General features: G+C 40.5%; 1 protein-coding gene across 4 annotated transcripts in view; it reads right to left on the reverse strand.

Annotated features, from left to right (window-relative positions):
- ATXN7 (ataxin 7) overlaps nucleotides 1-21,075 on the reverse strand; it is a 136,196-nt gene that overhangs the window by 49,685 nt on the left and 65,436 nt on the right. For all 4 annotated transcript variants that reach the window (XM_066615005.1, XM_066615007.1, XM_066615004.1 and 1 more), the window contains one exon: nucleotides 5,748-5,852. In XM_066615005.1, coding sequence (XP_066471102.1) covers nucleotides 5,748-5,852 — 105 coding nt within the window. The remainder of the gene's footprint in view (nucleotides 1-5,747; nucleotides 5,853-21,075) is intronic.

Raw genomic sequence — 21,075 nt, forward strand, 5'->3', positions numbered from 1 at the left:
ATATCCTGTACTGTATTTTTAGTTTTGTTTGTTAATTGCTGTTTATTTTGTTTCCTTGACTTTCACTGTATTTTTAACTGATTTGTAAGTTGACTTGGGGAACCTTGTCAAGGCCAAAGAAGGGGTATAAGTAGAAAGAAAAATAAAATATAAATAAGTGTATGTACACACACCCCTCCCCAAGAGATTCAAGAAGGAATGAAGTTAAAAGCAGAACTGTTCCCCTCCACCCTCACAGAAAGCCACCATCTACTTTTGTGAGGAAGAAAAAGGAGAAGAGGGGAAGCCAGCATGGTGGGGGGTCTCCATTACGACCACCACCATGCCTGCTGTGCTTGTCAAAGCTCAAAAGTTTTCAAAACTGAATGCGAATTTTCTGGACATCTACTTAGGAAGTGGAAAGGTGGCATATAAATATCTTGATGGAAAGGCAGCTAGCGTGCCTGTATAGGCACGCTAGCAATGATTGCCAGGCTGCTCCCCCTATCAGCCGGCAGCAGGGCTTTGCTGCCAGCTGATTGGCTGGCTGGCCTTGCGGGGCAGGACAACTGAGCCTGATCTAGCACGCAGGCGCTAGACCCAGCTCAGTTCCGTTCCTGGAAGCAACCCCCGCCCACCTGCCCTGTAGCTAGTCTGGGATTAGCTGGTCGTTCTACGGAGGACCGGGGAGGAATTTTTGAGCATCATCTGATTGGCAATATGAAGGTGTTTTGTTTTCGTCTACCTCAGACTGGCTATGGAGCGCGTTTGGGTCTGCAAGATATTAATTACTGTCCTGGTCACTGGCGGTAGAAGTGCGGGGTGGGTAGACAGAAGACCTTCTCCGGCGTCCAATCTAAGCCAGCAAGGGCAGGGGTGAACCAGAACCGCTCTTTGGATGCTTGACCGGCTCGGGGAGGCAGGCTGGCTAGCCCCTGGTCTGAACTTTGGGGCCTTGCAGGGGTGACCTGAAGGCAGAGTAGTTTGGCTGGCTTACCCTCTTTGGGCGACAGTGAAAGGCAGGCTTAATAACAATTGAGCTACGCCTGGAGTTGGGTGGACGCCCTATGAGACTGGGGGACGTAGACGGCTAGGCCGTTTCCCCCATTTAGAACCCTGCACTTAGTTTGGGTATTGTTTCCTATTTTGCCTTGTTGCGCTTGTTGTAAGTTAATAAAGTGGCCCATTTAATCCCATACCTGTTGTCGGCTGTATTTATTGGGGAATGCATGGTAATGCAATGAAGAAAGCAAGGGTTCACTCTTGTTCAGCAAATCTTATTATTAAAAGCAAAAGGTTAGGACTGTGCTCCATCAATACTTTGTATACAAATGCTAATCGCATGAGAGAGAAGAAGAGGTGTATAGTATGAGATTTTCTACATAAGCTTAAGGTAAACAAATACTTTTTTTTAAGCCTTTACCAATGCTAAGCAGTGTTTACTTTTTGTTATCCAGTCACGTTATCTTCCATTAACTGTGTGATTTGATGCCACAAAAAACATGGACATTTATGTTAGCGTGTTGTAATGCCCTTCCCTCTAATGTTCTCATGGGCAAATATAAAGGTATTCGTAAGGATGCACGTGGTTGCAACTGCTTGTTGGGTAATATTGACTCCTTACCTCATATATTGCTATACTGTATTAATAAACAAGAGTCCTGCTCAAGATTTCTTAAGCTTCTCCTCCCCAATTATGTAGGCCATGTGGATAGTTCAATATTACAGCATCTGTTAGCAGGAAATGACAAATTCTGCACTAAACAGGTTGCTATGTTCCTTAAGTCATGTATTCAGGAAGCCATACAATACACTTATCAGAATGAGTCTTTATATATATTACTTAAGCAGGTACTGGGTACTGTAATATGTTATCAAATGTATGTTTGTTATTATGTGTCAACAAAGGTTCTGAATCTGAATCTCTAATTAAAAAACATGTCTATTAAGTGCAGTGAGGGATTAGACCAGCAGTTTTCAAACCTACCAGGGTCGTTGCACCCTTTTTCCGTGACAGCTTCTTCTTCCCAGCACTCCTGGGCACTGTCATTGTACAAGATTTCACAAAAATGTGCACGATCCAAGATGGCAGTGCCCAGGAGAGTCGAAAGAAAAGACCACCACGCCCCTATGTATTTGCCCCATGTCCCTGGTTGTTTGCTGTGGTGCACAGTTTGGGAACTACTTGACTAGAACAATGTGGTTTGCATCTCCCTCCTCCACTACAGAGTTCTTCAGGTCACCAAAGAGATGCCAGAAAGGTGACAGCTGTAGCTGCATCTGTGAACCTAAACAGGTGCACCTGTACCTGGAACCTGATGTATGCCTGTCACAATGTTTGCACTTGCCTCTGGGCCTACAGATCTGTACTCAGCTTCTACTTTAACCATTCAGTGCAAACCTGTGGTCCATTTGCTATTTCTACAAGCACATTACTTCAAATACAAACCTATATCTGGCTCATTGAAGCAATTCAAACTCCACGTCCACACAATTCACTAATCCAGATTTGTAAACTTAAATAAGTTTTTTATTAGCCAAACACACAAGATATTTTAATAGTCCCTCTGCCTTTACATAAGACCACTATAAGAGGGGTTTTCAATCACTAAAACATAATAAGCCAAGGTAGTCAACAAAACAAATAACATCTAAATATCTAAAGTTATCTTTTTGTACTGCACTCTCTATCCACCTGGTCTTCTCATCCATAGTAAGCCTCCTAGCTGCAAGGCTAGCTAAAACTGAATGACTCTGGCTTCTTCCTTCTAAAATGGCTCCCTAACTTACTCTTCTTTCCTCCTACCAACACCTGTTATCAATTCACATTAGAACTTATTATCTTACCAACCTCTCTTTACTCTCCAGAAAAGTCCCCAATCCTTCAAATTATTTACAGTCTTTAGTCTTATCTGGACACCTTACATCAACCCTTCTTCCCCTTTTCCTGTTCCTACACAAAACAGGGCAACGAAATATCTCTGTGACAACCTCTACAACAACGCCACTCTGAGTTTCCTGAAGGAAGGGCAAGATACAAGTGCAATCACTAATAAAGTGAGTGGATGGTGGCAGTACATAAATGAGAGAGGAGTTTTTCACACCACCACATCTTCAAATCTATTTGCTCTTACTTAAGGATAAATAAATTCAACCACAAAATATCAAGTACACAGCAACTAAAAAATGGAGAAAAAAATTAACAGGTCTGATTGTGAGCACAGAAAGAGAGCAGGTAGCCTCCCAAAGCAACAACTGGAAACTCTGGGCACATTTTAATAGTAAATGTCTTAATTGGCAAACTGGAAATTCTACCCAAGGATAAGCAAGTGAGCAGAGTCACACCCTTTAGTTAGCCAAAGAGGAAAGAAGAGTGAGTAAAATAATATGGGCCATAGGACAAGAAAAAAGGAGAAAAAAGATATGGTGCATTTTCCTGTTGCTCTCTGTTCTTAGGATTAAAATTTTGCTATAATACTAACTAATATATAATAATTATAATATATATTGATATATATCATGATATCATGATATATAATGATAATTTATGCCATACACAATGTGTCCTAATACAAAACTGCTGAAAACCGTTTTGGGCCCCAATCCTAGCCAACCTTCCAGTGCTGATGCAACAACAATGCAGCCTTGAGATAAGGGAACAAACATTCCCTCATCTTGAGGAGGCCTTCATGACTGCCCCCCCCCACCGCAGGATGCAGCACACACCCCATTGGCATGGCTGCATTAGTGTTGGAAACTTGGATAGGACTGAACCTATTAGCATATAGGACTTGGATAGGACTGAACCTCTTAACATATAGGTTCACACATCTCTCTGCAGAGAGCAAAGGATTCTGCTACAAGGAAACCTCTCTATTATGCAATTCATATATTTAGAGTGCAATCCTAATGGTGCACTTGACTGGCATAAGTTCCTTAAGCCCAGCCCAGGAGTGTCACAAATGTGCTGTAAAGCATGTTTGCACCTCCATGCAAGCAGGGCAGGCCAGTGTGAGGATGTGTGCCGGCCTCCCTGAGCTGGATCCCGTCATGGAGGGGGTTAGTTTGGCTGAACGAAGGTGGTCGGGGAGGGGGTTGGGGAAGGTAGTGGGAGGTGTTTTAGGGTGGGGGGAGGGCAGTGGAACTGGCCTAGACAACCTAGGCCATATCTTAATCCCCTTCCGGAGCAGCCTGGCATTACACCGGGCTGCTCAGTTCTGAGCCAGAAATTTTGCTGGTGCAGATCTGAGTAGCCCTCTTGGGGTGGCTGTCACTCAACACAGAGTATGGGGGAGCCTGTTAAAAGTACAGATGTGTAACATTTCCCCAAATGCAGTCACATTCCATGGGAGCATCGTCTAATATATTAAAAATAAAATATTGAAATGTATGGGGACCCACCTGAAATTGGCTCGTGACCCACCTAGTGGATCCCGACCCACAGTTTGAGAAACACCGATCTAAACAGTAACAGGAGATAGTGGAGTGTGAATTTGCAAATATCCAATTATGGGTAGGTGGGTTATAAAATGGTTTAAAAGCTACAGATAACTGCTCCCACTGCCCAAGGTCCCATGTACATTACCATGCGCAGTGGTGTTGGTTTGTTAATTTATTAGTGTTTTTATTTTAAACCACACAATACTAATGTATACTTTTTCTAGAGGAGTATATTAGGACAGCAATAATTCTTCCCGTTGTACAACTGTATGACTACCACAAGAGATATTTCAAGGCTCTGATTACAGATGATGCAATTCCAATGGCATTTGGTTGCATATAGGATGCTAAACTCTTAACACTGAAGGTACAAATACTCTCCCACGCACCTCTAATAAAATCTTGTTGGCAATACAGTAATCATTAAAGCCAAGCATATAAACATGTGCATGAGGCTTTGTACTGAGGCAGCAACTGATTTATAGCAACTGCTCAATGATGGTACAAGTAATATAAACAAAAAGAATTTTACAAAAGTTAACAAATCATATAAACAAAATATGAATAGTAACATTCCAATTGTGAAGGAGAAAGCAGAAGATTGGAAAGCAACTGAAAACATTTCCTTAACCTCTGTGGGACTAGCTTTTCCACGCAGCACTTACACTTACTCTGTAAAATTACCCACTCATACCAACACATCCAAATCATAGTTAGTATAAAATTTAGCACAACCAAGCCAGTTCCTTGAAACAATGAATTTTTTTCCTACTAGAAGCCCCAGATTTTAATACACATGAACCATATTTGCTTTACTTCCAAGATGTTTCAATTTAATTTCTTCCCCTTGAAGTCTGCTGTATTTTAGCAATTGTGTAATTTCTTCCAAATGACATATCACTAGATCTTTCTTAAAAGGTACTTTATTCCTCTCCAACAGTGTCGAAGAGGTCTTAAGGCAGATTATGTATCCTCAACATTAAGGTCACTTCTCTCACTCACACACAGACCTATTCAACGTAACTTATTGTAATGAAGAACAGTCCAACAGACTTCATAAAGTGCATAAACTCCATAGTTTCTGTACATCAAAAGAGGCAGCATTCATAATCTGACACTTTCAAAAGGACATTTGCAGAACACTCTTTTTATAATTTTACACAAAAATTGTGTAACTGAATGCACAATTCATGATTGTAATATATTTACATAATGCCATGTGCACCATCAGCTTTAAAGGTCACAAAAAGAGATAATCCAAAATTGCCAGACTTAATCCTAATTTCACTTCACCCCTAATGATTAAAAAAAAAAAGTTCAGCACTTACCATAATGTGATTGAAATGCCTGTGGTTTTACGACCTGATTACAGTGGTTACACATCACCAAATAGAAATCATCATGAGCTGGGCAAAGACCAAATATTGGCATATCTAAAATAAAAAGACAAAGGGTATGTCTCACAGCTGATCACAATGATTTTACAACAATTTATGAAAAAAGAACCATATGATGCCATCATCAGTGAATCACTACAGTTCGGTCTCAAAAGCTGCATGTGAGAGTGGGGAAATGAACACTTAATAGTTATCTATTAAACATTACAAAATAATGTATAATGTATAATAATTATAATAATTCTTCCCTTATATGTATAATAATGTATAATATTATAATGTATAATAATGTATAATAATTCTTCCCTTCAGAAGAATTCATAAAGTAGTTATTATCTGCAGGTAGTTAGATATAAATAATTTTACATCACCTTAGAAAGATCAAAGTCAACTATGGACAGGTCACAGAGGGGGGAAAAAGCCTTTTACTGAGATAAACTGTTTGAGTTCAACTACAGTTCTTTATGAAAGTTGTGTATATAAAAAAGGGAAAATGTTTAAGACTCATTTCATTCATTTCATAAACCTTTATTGGCATTTAAAAAATGTTTAAGACACTTGTAAAGCTGTGGCCCTATACAAACTTAAAAGGAAGCTGAGCTACCAATGAACACAGTGGAACCTACATCCTAGCAAAACATGAATAGGATTGGGCTACATGATTTTAAAGGCATAGCTATAACCAGGCAGCACTGAACTTCTAATGGCTTTATTTAACAGCATATTATATCCTAGCCATCTGGTACCAGAGCAACAGATCTACAAAACACTCATTAAAGAGAGAGCAAAGAGAAAATAGACAGGAAATTTGGGCGTGCATTCCACTGATAAATAAATGGATAGTGCGATCTGGCAAAGTGGATGACATCTACTGTATATACAAGATAATTAGATTTTAAGTTGATATGGTATTTATATAAAATTTCCTGCATTACAGAGGTAATAAGAAGGAAAACCACCATCAGATGGTTTCCAAATAAAACTACACAACATCCATCTATACACCAAAGATGAACAGAGATGTTCACATATATCTTTTCTGGTTAAATGAAGATGCAACATTATTAGGATTAGTATTTCAAGATACTTGCATGCAATTATAAATGGGGAGACTGTAATAAGATTCATTTTTTCCCCATACCTGTATGAGCACTTCCCTATTTCTAGAAACTGTACACATTTACCAGCCCTCTGAACAAAATCGATACCGATTTCTCTCGATACCGAGCTAAACAAACGCATCGGTAAAGCAGCTACCACGTTTTCCAGCCTCACAAAGAGAGTCTGGTCCAACAAGAAGCTGACGGAACATACCAAGATCCAGGTCTACAGAGCTTGCATCCTGAGTACACTTCTGTACTGCAGCGAGTCATGGACTCTTTGCTCACAACAGGAGAGGAAACTGAATGCATTCCACATGTGCTGCCTCCGACGCATCCTCGGCATCACCTGGCAGGACAAAGTTCCAAACAACACAGTCCTAGAACGTGCTGGAATCCCTAGCATGTATGCACTGCTGAAACAGAGACGCCTGCGTTGGCTTGGTCATGTTGTAAGAATGGATGATGGCCGGATCCCAAAAGATCTCCTCTATGGAGAACTCGTGCAAGGAAAGCGCCCTACAGGTAGACCACAGCTGCGATACAAGGACATCTGCAAGAGGGATCTGAAGGCCTTAGGAGTGGACTTCAACAGGTGGGAAACCCTGGCCTCTGAGCGGCCCGCTTGGAGGCAGGCTGTGCAGCATGGCCTTTCCCAGTTTGAAGTGACACTTGGCCAACAGTCTGAGGCTAAGAGGCAAAGAAGGAAGGCCCATAGCCAGGGAGACAGACCAGAGACACACTACACTTGCTCCCAGTGTGGAAGGGATTGTCACTCCCGAATTGGCCTTTTCAGCCACACTATACGCTGTGCCAGAACCACCATCCAGAGCGCGATATCATAGTCTTTCGAGACTGAAGGTTGCCAACAAGAACAAAATCAGATTCTGTACACTAGCAAGTGCATTTTCTTTTCAAAACCACAGTCTTCTCTCTTTCATCCATCTCACCACCTATTTAGGATTTTTAAAAAAGGCCCCCCCCCCCCATTTTCATACCAACACATGCACTAGTTAGTACTGCATCCTGGGGAGGGGGAAGGATTAGATTCTGCAGTCAGCATGTAAATTGAAAGTCCTGAATACTCAATATTACCTTTGAAAATCCCTTAAATAAAATAAATAATAATAATAATAATAATAATAATATATACATACTGTCTCTTTAAAAACTAAGAAAAGCATGTGGGAACTGAAACTGACTGAAGGAACAGGAGATTTGCTCTCCAGACCCAGGTTTACTCATTGAGTGGCATGGCGAGTGAAATTGCCAGCATTATGTAAGTTATTGTTTTTCTTTTTTTTTCTGCCAAGTGTGTTAAATATGCAAGTTATGCAACATAAGTTAAATACGCATAAGATGCAGCACTACTGTATGTTCATACATCGAAAGGCAAGTTTTTAAATATTTCCACAACAATCATGTTTTTCTTGGTATAACTGTAGCAAAACAAAATCTTAAGTTGCCTAACAGTGAAAACATAGGCCTGTTTTCTCAGAAGTAAGTTCCATGTGTTCAATGGGACTTATTCACCGGGAAACTGTGTAAAGGACTGCAGTCTTACATACACATATACATGGCAAATATATACCCACAAATATACAGGCATACACGTTTTTGATAGCCTATCAGAAAATTTTGGATTGACATTCAGGTCATATTCATCTGAAAAGTAGAATATTTTGGAGGTATTTAACACACAAACCTTAACAGATAAATCATACAGCAACTAGTAAAACAAGAAAATGCACATTTCCATTAAGTTTTCATTACTGATCATGGTTTCCTCTGGATTTCATACTTACAAGCTTGTTTGGATCAAAGCCAAGGGGCCAACAGGAGATCAAAAGGGAAAAACATGGAAAATATTAGTAGTTTCACTGATGTTCTCTAGGTTCAGATTCAGAAACAAATTTTGGGAGTTCTAAGTTTCTCCCCACAAAGGAAAGCAGAACATCCAAAATTCTGCTTTCAAGTCAGAGCTCAAGAAACTCAGTTCAAATCCCACCAGACTTCTAAATACATCCTTTATTTACCCCTGTGGCAGTGAGGGGCTTTTTTCTTCACCTCTCATTGTTTTGGAGGCAATCCCATGTACTGTTTGAGGTGCTTTCCCCCCACCTCTTTTATTTGAACGGAAATAAAGAAAGGCAGCAAAGGTTTGGCTTATTTTTCAGCTTTTAGCGCTAGAGAGCTCTTTTTTCTTCTAGCACACAAGGACCAAATTCGTTTTTCAGGTTCTAGCATACTCACCACACCAGTAATCTGAGTTTGAGGCTAGCAAACATGGCAGGCTCCATGAAATGTTATCATATTGCTCTGTGCTAAGGAAACAACTAGGCACAGCCATCTTATACAGCAAAGAGGAGAGGTGGTGGAGGAGGGGTTTTTGAACTTGGACAAAAGGAGTCATCCGTTCGTAAGATTTCAGAATTATATAATAATTTAAAGTTAATAACTTTAAGATAACTTCAATATCACTTCAATGATTAAACATCATGAAAACACCTTGAAGTACATTCAATGCCATTCTGGTTCCATTTTTTAAACAAACTGCGCCAGAAGAATGCTAGCAATGTTACTTCTGGCTATTTTCTATCCGAAAAATGAATGTAGCCAAAGAAAGTAGTCCTTGCAAAGACTACAACTCCCATCAGCTCCTTTGCCTTTCATCCTTCCTATTTGGACAAAATGGAGGGGAACGACAACATGCAAAACACACTTTATTCTGTATGTAAAATATAGCAACTGGAATCTGACCAAGAGAGGGGACAAAGGACTGGACATTTGTGAGATATATGTTCTTCTAATCTTTTTTCCACTGAGGTCCCCATTTTATCATTACTGTTACCATGCTAGCAGCTCACTGAGTTTTAAAGTATCGCTAATTAGTGTCTGTTTGGTTAAAGGAAAGCTAACTATCATTTCGATTCTGAAAAGCATACTAATCTGGCTTACATCACTGAGGCCAAGGCAGATGAGGACAGAGTAGTGGTTCCCAAACTGTGAGTCAGGATCTGATTTTTGGTGGGTCACCAAAGGGTGATGGGAAGATCACCCTGAGACTATTCAAAAATTAGATAATGCAGGTGCTAATTATTCTGCGAAGAACTCAGCTTCTGCAGTTTGCAAGCAAGTGTAAATATAGGGGCATATATGTTTGAGAGTCTTTTTTCTGGTTATTATTACAAAAAAAAATTGTTTCTTTCTAAATCCCCTTTTTAAAAAAAGTTTAGTAAACCTAGGTAGGTTCTGATAGACTGATGTTTAAAAAGTGGGCCCTGGTGCTAAAAAGCTTGGGAACAACTGGGATAGAGATTTATGTGTTTACTTAATATATTTATATACTAGCCTTCTTCAAGGGTACCTGAGTGGTCTCTAAATACTTTCTTGGAGTATGTAACTGCCTTGGAGTGCCCTAACAGAAGTGCCTGGCACAGGAAGTGCAGAGGACTGCAACCCTGTTGATTCTCCTGGACCTCTCAGTCACCTATGATACCATCGACCATGGTATCCATCTAAGTCAAGTGACAAGGACAGGAGTGAGGGTACTATATATAGTGATTCCTCTCCTTCTGAAGGTAGGCCTCAGAAGGTGCTAAAGGACTTGTGCTCTTCTGCTCAGTCTTTGACCTATCTTGCTGCAAAAAAAATTCCTTCTTTCTCTGATGTCAAGGCTTTTTGTTTATTTGAGTTGCTTTTTATGTTTTTCTTTCCTCTGGTTTTTTGTCATGAAAGTTATGTTGTTTTAATGATTGACTGGTTCTAATATAAAAATGGGACAAAAGTCTTTCAAAATAAAATAAGGCAGAATAATTTAAAAGCATTTGCTTCATCTTTAAACTAGCAATACAATAAAAGAACTCTAATGAAGGTGTTATCATTTAGCATGATTACACACACCATAGTTTGCAATGGAGATTCCCAGAATAAGTGGGACACTATGCAGAGGAGCATATACCAAGTTCCTGCCCAATCCCAAACCACCCCCCAAAAAACCCTTTGGTGAATCACAAAGCCTCCTTTGGCACTACAGCATGTCTGTCACTTCTACATCATCACTTGAACCTGGCTATGTGGCAACACTCAGAATTGTTTTAAGAGGTACATAATGTACAGCTAAGACATCCAATTTCTTCAGCCAGCAGGACAGCCTATGCATTCATGACTAATCATCATTGGTTTTGGAAATACCAAGCTTAGCATTTATACAGAACAATGCAAGGTACATTCTATGATAGAATGACATTTAGAATTACTGTTGTCTTGACAAAGAACAAACAGTCAACAAGTCAGGAGCCTGGCATATCCTACTAAATGGATACAGTTGGAGACGAAGTACTGTTTTCTCACACAGCGTATCAACTGCTGATATGTGATGAATCTGCAACTGATTACTTGAGCAGAAGTCCAGACAGAAGATCAACTGAACTCCATTATGCCTTCAGCAAGGAGACAACATACCCATGAGAGCTAGGCTTGAGTTACTGCTAAGATTTGAGTTATGACTGAGATCCTGGAGCATGGAGTCAAACCATTTAAAAATATGGTTTCAGATCTGGTCCAAATTCACCAGTTTTTTTTAACACTTACCAGTTTAGACACAAATTTAAAAGAAGTGGCTCAGTGATCAGCTCAGACACTAAGAACCAGTTTAGATATATTTCATAAAGGATAATATCAATCTCTCCTGCTTTCAACACTGTTCTATATGAACAAATAACTATTCAACTTTGTCTGGGACAGATCACTTCCTGGTAGAGGAAGTGTAGTTGCTGCACCTGTCCTCTGTAGAGACAGTGGACCAATTTGGATGGTCTGTCCCCAAGGCCTGATGGATACTGAAGGTTTTCTGAGAACCTTGGGGGATTTTCCTGCTGCAAGAGCCTGCGATTCATCTACTGCTCTGGTTGACCTCTGGAACGAAGAAATGACCAGAGCAGTGCAGCAGATTGCTCCCCTGCAACCTCTGCCATGTTCTAGATCCAAAAGTGCTCCTTGGTTTACCAGGGAGCTGCAGGTGATCAAACGGAAAGGTAGATGTCTTCAGCGATGGTGGAGAAAGACTCACAACCACGCTGACTGAACATGGGTTAGAGCACATCATTGTACCTATTCTGTGGCAGTGAAGAGATTTTTTTCTCTGCCACCATTGCGTCCACAGATTGCAGCTAGTACAGAATGCAGCAGCCCGTGTGGTCTCAGGAGCTCGATGGCTTGACTCAGTTGAGCCACTGGTCTCACGGCTACACTAGCTGCCCATTTGTTTCCAGGTCCAATTCAAGGTGCTGATACTTACCTTTAAAGTCTGATACTGCCTGGGACCATGGTATCTGAGGGACCACCTACTCCCATATAATCCTGCCCACTCTCTTATATCATCTGAAAGGGCCCTGCTAAGTGTGCTGCTGCCAGGAGAAGTGACGGATACGGCTACAAGAAACAGGGCCTTTTCATGCGTGGCACCACTTTTATGGAACTCACTACCAGAACATCTAAAATCTGCCCCTCCAATAGAAAGTTTCCAACGAGGCCTAAAAACATTTTTATTTACATTAGCTTTTGGGGGTGGGTAGGGGGGAATATTCCTGGTTGTCTTTTATGTAGCTTTTTTTATTGTGTATTTATGTGTTTTTCAATTGGTTGCGTATTTTTTCTTAACGAGTCACCACCTAGGGGTTTTTAGAATTATTATATTAGTGCTGTGCTGGTTTTTAACTATCTAGATTTTAATTTTTTAAAATCATTTTATGCTATGTTTTTATGTACTAAGTTTTGTAAGCTGCCTTGAGCTTTTCAAAAAGGTGAGGCATAATATTTTTTTAAAATAAATCAATAAATAAAACTTGAAAAATTTTTGAAACTGATTTTTTTTAGGTTTTTTTTGTAAATAAATGAAATGCCTGCAATGGAATAAAAAAAAAAAAAACTAGGAAGATACCCTGTGCAATATAAATGGGAAAATGATGAAGAACTACAGGGTCAAGGAAACACAAGAAGCCTCCTACATCAAGTTTCCTCCACACTTAAGATTTTGATGCTGAACAAGGATGTGAAACCTCTAACAAGAGACTTATCCGTTGCTTCACTTTCTCTCTCTCATCTCCTTGACTGATGCCTTACTGGGAAACAGTAGAAACATGTAGAAATTTGTAGTTTCCACAAATACAGCTGAACACAATTCGAGTTTTCACCACCCCTGAAAAGAACCTGAGTGCCCCATTACTGATTATTTATTTATTTAGTTCCCTGGAGGTTCTATTTCAGTTTCAAGAAAACCAAGAGATGTTGTGTTCAATGAACATACTGGTGGAAGCCGGACAGGCCATTCCAGGAGGAGGAGATATAATCACAGATGAATTGTCCCTTTTATGGTCATCCTCCCAGCCCTTTGACTGACAGTGTCTTTAGCAGCAACCCCTCTGGCATGAAGGTGCTGCTGTTGAACACCAGGACAATGAATAACAAAACTATCCTCACAGCACTAACCTAGTGTATATAACGGAGGCCTGGTTGGATGAAGTGGGCCTCACCAAGCTTTATTCCCCAGGTTTTGGGGTGACGCAGGAGCCATGGCTTCAGGGGAAGGAAGTGTCACCATCATCTCAGGCATCTATCCGCCTATCTAGGTGACCTGTTCCAGAGTTGTGCAGGGTTTGCGTATGTATATTTAGTGCTCAGGGGCAGATAGGATTGGAATTCTGTTGGTGCCCTGCCATCTAGCAGTTTTCCTGCCTGAGCTGGTAGTGGTGGGTCTTTAATGTGGCGCTGGCATACGCCTGGATGTTGATGCTAGGAGATTTCAATATGCATGCCAGGTATAGGACCAGCTCAAGATTTCATGGTCACCATAAAAACTTTCTCAAGTTTTTAATCTGCTCCTGTATCAGTTATTTTTATTTTATTGCATTTATGTTTTCAACTAGAGGTTGAGTCTCATTATTCACGAGGGTTCTGTTCCAAGAACTCAAGTGAATGGCAAAAAACGCACTAATGCAAATCAATTTAAAAAACAAAGTCTCTGCTCTGGTGATTTAAAAACAGCTTTGCTGACCTCTGTAATGCACACAGTCTCTCTCTAGAAGCTTAGGCTTCACTAGGAGGCAGCAGTCCCTCCCTTCACCAAGAGCCTCAGCAAGGGGGAAAGAAGGAGTGAAGCCTGCAGGGAGAATGATTGATGAATTGTCAGCCGGCTGCCCTCTCTGACATTATTAAGTGACTGTTTTCCTTTAATTTAAAGGGCCCTTCTCATCAGCTCTGAGATAGAAAAATATGTGGATACTTAGGTTATACCTGTAATCACTTGTATGACTGTCTCTCTGCAACAGAAAAAGCAGTTTTTTAAACTGTGATTTTAAAAGGGTGTATTTTTCCCCTTCTCCAGGGATCAGTATATTCATTCCTTCTCATTTGCAGGGGCCATTCATGTTGAGTCAAATCCGTGTACAAAAAAATCTGTAAATAACAAGGTTGGACCTGCATTTTTACTATTGTATTATAAACTGCTTTGAGTTTCTGGACAAGTACTACATAAATCTTTAAAATAAATTAATCATAATTGAAAGACGGAAGAATTTGTAGACAAAAGTAATAATTAGAAATCAGTGAAGATGCAATAAAAAATGACATACTGGTAAGTTTTTTTTGTTTTGTTTTTTTTGAGGGAAACAGTTCTACAATGCAGGGTGCTCTATTTATTTATCCACACACATACATGCCTTACAGCCCAATCCTATCCACACTTTCCTGGGAGTAAGCCCCAATGACTCTAATGGGACTTCTGAGTAGACAAGCATAGGACTGGGCTCTTAGAAGCAGGATATCAACCTGTAATCTGAAAGCCGGGAATGAATGGGTAAATGCTGCTCCATAACGTATCCTGGACCAAGACCAAGACTGTAAAGAGTTTCTAATATTTAATGTGTCAGATTAAATGGTAACATTTAAGCCAATGAAAATATCAGTAATTTTGCACCAGTGGACAAGACACACACACAGTGGAACAGACACACAGTGGCTGTTCACACATTTGCTTTAGATAGAGATTTCCTGGGCTTCTTCTAGTCTAGTTTTCAGCCAAATATAGCAATGCCAGGAGAATCAAGCCAAAAACTGATTGAGAGTCACATAAAAGAATAACCACACTTTGGGCACAACCCTAACCAACTTTCCAGCATTGACATAGCTGTGCCAATGTGGTGTGCACTGCATCCTGCAGTGGGGAGGCAGTCAAGGGGGCCTCCTCAAGGTAAGGGCATGTTTGTTACCTTAACCTGGGGCTGCACTGCAGCTAAGTCAGTGCTGGAAAGTTGGTTAGGATTGTGCCCTTTGTATGACAGACCTACAATCCAAAAGATGTGGCAGGTAATAAATGTGTTATGCTTCACAATTGATTACAGCAGGCCTAAAAGAACTATGATAGCCGAACTGTGAGAATACGGCTCTTGTCTTCAAATAAACAGAAAAAGGATTAAAAAGTGACAGGTCTCAGCTGCTATATATTGCTGTTGTGCAGTAGCAGCAAAGTTCTCCTTTCATCCTGTCAAACATGCTGTGAAGCAAACTTATGAGAGAAAAAAGAGCCAGCTTCCCTGTTGCATGGTGGTCAGAGAAAATGTGAACAAGAAAGTACTCTCTGTGCCTCCCAGCTCATGCACAGAGTGAAGAGGTTTGCCAGGCAGGGGAAGGAAACTCCTGCTGTTACTATCAAAGCTTTAGAAATTGCCTTGCTGTGGGACCGTCCAGGTCAGGAAGGAGCAGAAATATTATAATTTTCAAGACGCTTGAGTGGGTGTGCCCATGTCTGCTATACTACTATCCAGCATATCAGCAGCCCATGCTGAGTTACACTTTGCTTTGTGTATTGCAGCTTCTTCCCTGCTGTCTGAATCTGCTGCTCCTGTTGGCGGAACAGCGTGTGTTGGCAGTCCGTGAAATGTCACTTCAAAGATGAGCGCTGAGAATGTGACACAGTGCTACTCATTTTTCATCATGTACCTGAGGCAGAAAATGAGCCAACTTATTAACAAGTTTTATTTTATTAGTGGCCTCGCAAGCCTGCTCACACGCATACTCTTTGCTTCATAAGCAAACTGGTGGCCTGACATCTCACAAGGCGCTTCTGTCGATTTCCCGGCCTTTGCAACATTCAAGTAATTATATTTAGAACAAAGCACAGACGATGGAGACACTTCTGTTCTAAAATTACAGACGTTCACAGCAGAGAGCTGCATCATTTGAAGCAATGTATTTTGAAAGTTATGCAAATTAACTATGAGTGGCTAATATTTCTAAGAACTACAATTCACAGGCAGTTCAGTACTTATATCAGACTAAAGGAGAAACATCAGCATGCTAATAGCAGATGATGGGCGACTGAAATAGAAAGTTGACTTTCTAGAGGCTGGAGCATTTTAAGAACATAAAAACCAAGCCACCAAAGCCAAGTAATACCAAGTCATTCCAACCTGTATTTTTCTGAACTTCTTCCTATGGTTCCTATCAATTCCTCCCCAGGCTGATGTCAGCTTAATTGAATATGCTTGCATCAACTCCACACATGCAGCTACAGGCAAATTTACAGAGTGTTCTGAAGACCATCTTTCTAAAACATATACTTAAATGAAGGGTAGTGTGTTCTTAAAACGAAAAAAGAAAAACTTGCACAGACACAGAAGAAAAGGAAGAGGAATATGGAAACAAATAGTTCAATTTATACAGTGTTACATAGACAGAAAAATTTTCATTTGAATCCGGAACCTGTGGCTGAGCCCACACTCAGTCTCTTCTGAATAGGAAGGCTTGATTGTTACTTTTACCTAGTTTTTTTTTTTTTTTTTTTTTGCCAATAACCTAGAGAGCAATGCTTCCCAAACTTTTTAGCACCGGGACCCACTTTTTAAAATGACATTTTATCAGGACCCATCTAGGTTTACCAAACTTTCAAAAAAGGAGATCTGGAAAGAAATAAAATTTTATTTCTAAATGACCAGGAAAAGACCCTCAAACATTTATCTCCCTGTATTTACACATACTTGCAAACAGCAGCAGCTGAGCTCTTTGCAGGGTAATTTGCAGCTACAGTATCTGATTTTTGAAGTTTCAGGGCTTGAGGCAATTAGTTATCTGAGCATTCCATCACCCTTTGGCAACCCACCAAAAATCAGGTCCTGACCCACAGTTTGGGAACCACTGACCTAGAGGATGCCAAGTATCTCAGCACTGCAGTTACCATTGGCGCTAGCCCAGCAGTAGGAAAAATGAAGCTACAGAATGACATTATGATGAAGAGCAACATCACTGTCCAGTATGTGATCCAGGTGGTAGACGTCTCCGATTCAAGAAGTGCCTGAACACAGTTCCTCATCCACAAATACATAGCCTGCCTTCACAAAATACCAGGTATAAGCCATGTTATTCTAGTAAATTAGAATCATGTTGTCACTAGAACATTTCTTCAAGTTTGTCTACAAAGTGATCTTCATTTAAGCAGCTGCAGCATCCAGATGTATGCTTCACACCCACACAGAATGTAAATAATATCCCTCATTTCAGTCATTATAATTTTAGAATCAAGGCTTATTTTAAAAATGTGATGTAGTTCATGCTAGAAGATGTCTGTATGACACAAGATAGCCTATATAGATATTATGCATAATTTTGGATTCTGCTGTTGGCAAATACATACACTGTTACAAAAACAAATTTATACAGAGATACATTATTTAATGTAACATTAAAGTTACATTATTTAAACATATCATCAGCTCATATCCCTGTAAACAGTAGTGTTTCTTTCTAACAATAAGCATAGTGGTTAAACTTGTTTGACAGGTCTGTTCAACTCTTCCCGACAAGGCAACATTTCACGTGCCTTGCATTTAGGAGTTATTAAAAGAACCCTAGTCCCATGAAGTTCAACTCTTGGGGATAGGTTCCAGAGAAGTACCAGAATGTACCCCTCAAGACCAGGGCCATGGAGCATCAACTCTTCAACATCCCTCTTCTGATTTAGCTAAAGCTATGATTGACTTGTGGCCCACTGTGATAAAAGTGACAGTCCTGACAAGGTTACATAATTGCCCCATTCCTCTACACACACTGGGATTTGGGAACAATTTCTGAGCTCATGTGTTTCCTCAACATTCTTCCCATTCTTTAGTTCAGTGGTTCCCAACCTGGGGGTCGTGACTCTCAGGGCAGCAAGAACCATCGTATTACCCCTTAAGAAGACTGGCGATGAGGTGGTGACAGTGGAGATGGCACTTCTGGGTTTGCCCAGTCGATGAAGGAAAATAAGGGCTTTTTGGACTTACGCATATTGGTAAGTGGTGGTGAGAGAACTCAGGTTTTGCAATGTCTCCAGCCACCACCAAACACAGGTAAGTTAAAAAAGCCCCCTTTCCCCTTTGTTGGTGGTGCAAACCCAGAAGAGCCGTCACCACCAACACCACTGTCACTGCCTTGTTACCATCCCACTGTAACGGCCCCGCATAGATTTAATGGTCCCCTTACCTTCTTGTAAAGGTTGGGAACCACGGTTCTCGTTGGTAGAATATTTAGGAGATCCACCACTGAAATAACTGTAAGACTGCCCAATCTAGATATTAAGTTCTTACAGTGAAAGGAATCGAGGAGGAGGAAGCATGTGAGCCTGATCCCATTCCCAGTCTCACCTGACACAGGGTGGAGAAGATGCAGGAGTAATATCAGAACAGCTTCTAAGAAGACACGAAGTGCCAGGCATTTCTTTCAAGAGACTTCAAGGAATTTCAAGCAGCAGGCTAGATAGGATGTAGTTTCAACAATAGATAGGATTTTATACTGAATTTCAGATCATAATGGGGCAGAAATCCAGCATTTTAAATTCATGCTACAACTTTTAAGGCCACTATCAAAGTCAGTAAAACATACAAATCTTAAGAACCACTGCTATGTGCTGAATTTACAATCTGAAAACATTTCTCAGAAACAAACCTATTGAAAATGATACTTTTCATATTGACAAGGTATAAGTCACACTGTCAAGCAGTCATCAGAATTCATGCTATAGGCGCCAAGAAGTTCTAGCCTTTATTGATGCACTGTACCAGCACAGAAGCAAGAAACAGCTGTTTTACTCGCTTTTCTGCATAAGTGAATGAGGAGGAAGAACTGGTTACTTTCAAATAATGCCAATGAAAAAAGAGAAACATTAATCCTCCCCGAGAGCTACCTTTCAGAATAACTTTACTTGGCTAGTATACATGTTTATACAATGCTTGCTGCATCTGAATAGCAGAGATGTTCTTCTGGAGCAACAGAATAAAAATATAAACCTTTCCCCTTATTTTACAAGGGTTCTTGACTTGTAAATCAAGTATACTTTCAAAAGACTAGAAACATCTGGTCTAAAATTGGACTTATACTGTAAACAAAGATAACATATACCTTGTCAGATGGTTATACTGCAGTCTTGACAGTGGAAAATAAATATGATGCTCTAAGCAGACAATTCACATACAGCTTATCATGATATGGTACTACTCACTTCAGTGGGACTCCAACAGTGAAAGTCGCCTATAAAACTAGGTGCTCAAAAAGCTTAGTAATCAGATCACGACGGTTAGACAGTATTTCCCTAGACCCACCAGTGGGCTGCAACCCAATTGTTGGTGGGTCCTGAAACTGACAAGCTGTTAGCTGAGAATAAAATATATTAAGCTCTATGGAAAGTGAAACTGAGCCACATGATCATGTTTACTTGCAAGTAGGCAAACATGCCTCAGCTCCCATCAAAGGCCAGGCAAAGAGGAATGCAAGGCCACCAGAATGGTCCTGATTCGATGAATGTGGAACCCAAGAAATGTTCCAGATGGTAGCCCCCCATAGTAAAAAGGATAAAAATAGAAGCTTGAACAGCTGGTAAAGTGAAACTTTTTTAGTTTTGTAAAGCTAGGTGAGTCCTGATAGTGTGTCATTTTAAAAAGTTTGAGAACCACTGAGTTAGACTAATCAATTTATAATAAGCTTCACTTACAGCCCAAAGGCCCAGCTACCAGTGGAATGTGTGCAGGATAGCATGCTGAAGGAGTGCCAGTGGGAAGACTGGAGCCCTCTCATGGCCACCAGGGCAGTGCACTGTACCTGTAAGGTAAGTGGGACAACAGGGAAGGCGGAAGGTGTGGAGGGAGGGGGTGAAACTAGACAGGAAGGGGCAGGGAGGATGTGGGAGGAAATTGATCCTGCGGTGATGAAGCACACTGGATCCTATCCTCTCTGTGGATAGCCGCCCCTCCTCCTTTCTCTCTTTGGACTTGCACAAGCTACAGACCTGGTGCAAGGAGACCGTTTGCCAAGTGGGAGACTTATGGAGGTGTAAGTGGATTTAAATTCCTTTTCCCCCTCCAAAGCTGCCTGATCCACCCCTGGCCCCACTGGATACAGCATATGCTGTTTTGGTGCAGATGCAACCATAAAAGGGAAAGGAAAGAATTTAGTTGATAAACAATTCAATTCGGCCTATGGCAACAGCAAATGCATCTCATTGAAATAGAATTTTAATGCTTGTACCAATAAATGTAGAAAAATATCACATTTGTAAATTTTCAAAGTTAAATGACACCATATGATACCCAAATACTTACAGCACAATGGAACGCAGAGTTGGACGGTCCCAATGTATAACTAATGATAAGTTGTCTGGTGAAGTGGTTTGGGAGATGGACTTAGTCCCGGGAGATCCAGGTTCAAATCCACACTCAGTCATGAAGTTCCCTGGGTGACCTTGGGGGCAAGTCACTATTTCCCAACTTCACCTACTTCACAGGGTTGTTGCGAGGACAACCAGCGTGAAGGAACTACGTACATCACCCTGAGCTCCTTGGAGGAAGGGTGGTATAAAAATGTGAAAAATATATAAATAAATAAAATCATACCTATTGATAAGTTGCAATTAATTCAACAAAATTGTTACAGGGATTACTGATTGCTGCTTTATAGTAAAGGGTTGATTAAAGAATTTAAATGCTGGTATTGTAATTTAATAAATTCAACACACATACGTGGGGGTCTATTTCTGTGATACAATTTTTTTGAGGAAGATGTTAATTGCATTAATGTTGTACCTCTGACAATCACTGATATTTGCAAATGCCCATGCAACCCACAATATGATTTGT

This window comes from Tiliqua scincoides, chromosome 2 (assembly GCF_035046505.1).
Source record: "Tiliqua scincoides isolate rTilSci1 chromosome 2, rTilSci1.hap2, whole genome shotgun sequence".
Lineage (NCBI taxonomy): Eukaryota > Metazoa > Chordata > Lepidosauria > Squamata > Scincidae > Tiliqua > Tiliqua scincoides.